This window comes from Myotis lucifugus, unplaced genomic scaffold (assembly GCF_000147115.1).
Source record: "Myotis lucifugus unplaced genomic scaffold, Myoluc2.0 scaffold_329, whole genome shotgun sequence".
NCBI lineage: Eukaryota > Metazoa > Chordata > Mammalia > Chiroptera > Vespertilionidae > Myotis > Myotis lucifugus.
In genome coordinates, this window is record NW_005871377.1 from 1,174,239 (window position 1) to 1,177,096 (window position 2,858).

Here is a 2,858-nt window from a genome sequence, read left to right on the forward strand (position 1 = left end):
CTCCGGGAACAGGGCTCTGAGCAGCTCACCACGATGGATTTTCATACAGTTGGGGAGCTGGGGGACTTTAAAGATGAGGACAGGGCCCTGACCGGTTTGGCTCAGTGGATAGAGCGTCGGCCTGCGGACTGAAGGGTCCCAGGTTCGATTCCGGTCAAGGGCGTGTACCTTGGTTGCGGGCACCTCCCCAGTAGGGCATGTGCAGGAGGCAGCTGATCGATGTTTCTCTCTCATCGATGTTTCTAACTCTCTATCCCTCTCCCTTCCTCTCTATAAAAAATCAATAAAATATATATTTTTTAAAAAGATGAGGACAGGGAGGCAGGCTCTGGGAGAAGCCATGTGGCTCACTCAGGGCTTCCAGGTTCCGAGGCCAGAGGTGGAGGCCCGGCTCCCGGCTTCCCTGTGTCTCGTCTCTGTCTTTCTCACTTCCAATCTGGGGATGAGGGGACAATAATGCGCAGGGGCCTCTTCTCTGGGTTTTGTTATCTCAAAAAGTAAAGTCAGTAGCAGCTTCTTTTCCCTCCTCGGGGCATGATTGCCCCCTGGACGTCTTAGAGGACCATCCACAGTAAGGCCCGAGGCCTTAGGTCTGGGGCCCCTGGACATGGGGGTTCTGGATCTTCCTGGAGGGCCGTCCACGCAGCCTCTATGAAGTGTGCTCCCCACAACCCCTGCCTTCGCTTTCCCCCTTTCCTACCCACCTCCCCCATGAGCCACCAAGCTGGAGGCCTCTGCAGCCCACAGCCCCACCTCTTCCTGCCCCATCTGAGCCACCTCCATCCACGAGTAAAGAGAAGAATGAGTCCCAGCTGTCCCTCCCCCTCCCCCACCTTCCAGCCTCCGGGGTAGTAATACAGCCCCCGCCCTCTGGATCCTGGAAACAGGGGATCGGGAGGGGAGGGAGTGGGGCTGCAGAAGGGGGCCAGGCTGTGGGCTGCAGCCCAAGCTCCAGGGGCCTCTGGGTTGGGGTTTTGGGAACAGGGCCCAGCGTGGGGCCTGCCTCTGGCCAGAGCGCCTGGAAAGCTGCCCCTCCGGCCTCCAGACCTGGGGAAGAGCCAATCCTGAAGCAGTGCCTCTCCAGCTCTGGTCTCAGCTGCCCCCTCCCCCTCCAAGGCAGCCCTCACCCCAAAAAGCGGGGAGAGTGGGCTCCATGAGTTATAGTCTCTTCTACGTCTGGATGGATGGATGGGGGTCGGTTTTCTGTCTCCACTTCTGGGATTGAGAAGCAAAGCCTTGTAAACTGGAGGCCCTTCCTCCTGCGGCGTTCAGGCCGAGATAAACTATGTGCTGCGCTCCTCCACCCACTCCCGCTCCCAGGATCCTGGGCCCCTTGCTCTCCCCGCTCCGGTGGAGTGCAGATGCGTCTCTATTTCACGAAAGGGAACTGGGCTTCTAGGGGAGCCTTGGATGGAGGTTGGGGAGGGAGGCAGCTTGGGTGAGAGGATAGTAACCAGGCCACCACACCAAAGGCTCTTCTCTCAGTTCACGGAAACCTATGAAGCTGCACATGCACAGGGTGTGCGCACATACGTGCACAACTCATGAACCTGGCACAAAGCTCCCCTCTCTCTGAGAGCTCAGCTGGAGCAGGGTGCTCTCCGCATGTTTGTCTGTTGGATGGGGACAGTGGAAGTGGGTGGGGAAGGTGGTGGTCACTTCTTTCCGTCAGGTTTTCATTTGAATGGAGTAAAGGCTCGCTAGGGTCGCTCAGCAGACGGAGAGGGGCGACCGTCAGCCTAACGAGTGGCGAGTGGGTTTGTGTCTGGGTCTGTTTCCTTCCAGCAAATGCCCAGCTGCTCCGCCAGAACCCTGGACGTGGGAGGGGTGAGCTGGGGGGACAGGGGTGTGGAGGGGGGAAGAGACCTCACCTGGAAAATGACAAGGAGAGCCACGGCCAGCACGCTCTTCATGGGCTTCCCTGCAGGAGGCAAGGTGAGAGCGTTACTGCTGGGCAGGGGCAGCTCTTTGTTATTAAAGGAAACCGTGAGATAGAGATGCTGATGGAGCTTTCATCACATGCTCCGGGCGCTGCGTTTGCCGAAACAGAACATCAGAACCAGACTGTGCCTCGGAGCAACCTGGCCGGTTGCTGGACTCGCTGCCCTCACCTCCTCTCCCTCCTCCACGGCGAGGTCCCCGAAAGGAGCAGAGGAGAACGCAGGGCAGTCTCCCCTTTCTTGGCTCTTCAGGGCCTCGTTGGGGGTCAGAGAGTCCACCCTGGCCCAGACCTACCCTCAAGGTTGAGCGCCAACTGGTCTTGACTCTTGGGTCTGAATGGCCTCCTCCTTCCTGCTCCCAGGAAGCAAGGAAGGCCCTGAGGTGTGGTGGTAGAGGAGTGTGTGTGTGTGTGTGTGTGTGTGTGTGTGTCCTACACTTACTGGCCTCTCAGGAATGGATGAAAGAGTATTTCATGGGGCTCCCCACACCCCTTCACTCGGTTGACATCCATCCAGTCACCTGGCCCACCCCTCAGCCTGTCTTTGGGGCAGGGACCTCTTCCCTTTTCCCCAGCGCAGGCCCAGAACCTGGGAGTTGGTGCCCAGGCATTGGGAGCTGACGAATAAGTAGAAGAACGAATGCCTGGCGTGCCCTCCCAGGGAGGAGGCTCCAGCTGGCCCAAGGGGACACTGTCCTGGGGGACCAGTCCCTGAGGGAGCTACTAGGTTTTGCTTGACTGAGGTGTGTACACGCCTCCTCTTCCTTAAGTTGTTTCTAACTCAGAGCCGGGGGCTCTGGGTAGAAGGGGAACGGGAGGTCAGCTGTGGGGAGAGACCTGGCCCAGAGCAGGGGTCGGAGCCTGGGGTCGCCCTGGAACCCAGGAGGCTCTCCTTGGGCCTGAACAGCCTGGAGAGCCC

General features: G+C 59.2%; 1 protein-coding gene across 1 annotated transcript in view; it reads right to left on the bottom strand.

The window, feature by feature from the left end:
- Nucleotides 1-1,947, bottom strand: part of CCR7 (C-C motif chemokine receptor 7) — a 4,728-nt gene extending 2,781 nt beyond the window's left edge. The window contains exon 1 of the mRNA XM_023764397.1: nt 1,872-1,947. Coding sequence (XP_023620165.1) covers nt 1,872-1,913 — 42 coding nt within the window. The 5' untranslated portion in view covers nt 1,914-1,947. The remainder of the gene's footprint in view (nt 1-1,871) is intronic.
- Between the last annotated feature and the right edge of the window lie 911 nt (nt 1,948-2,858).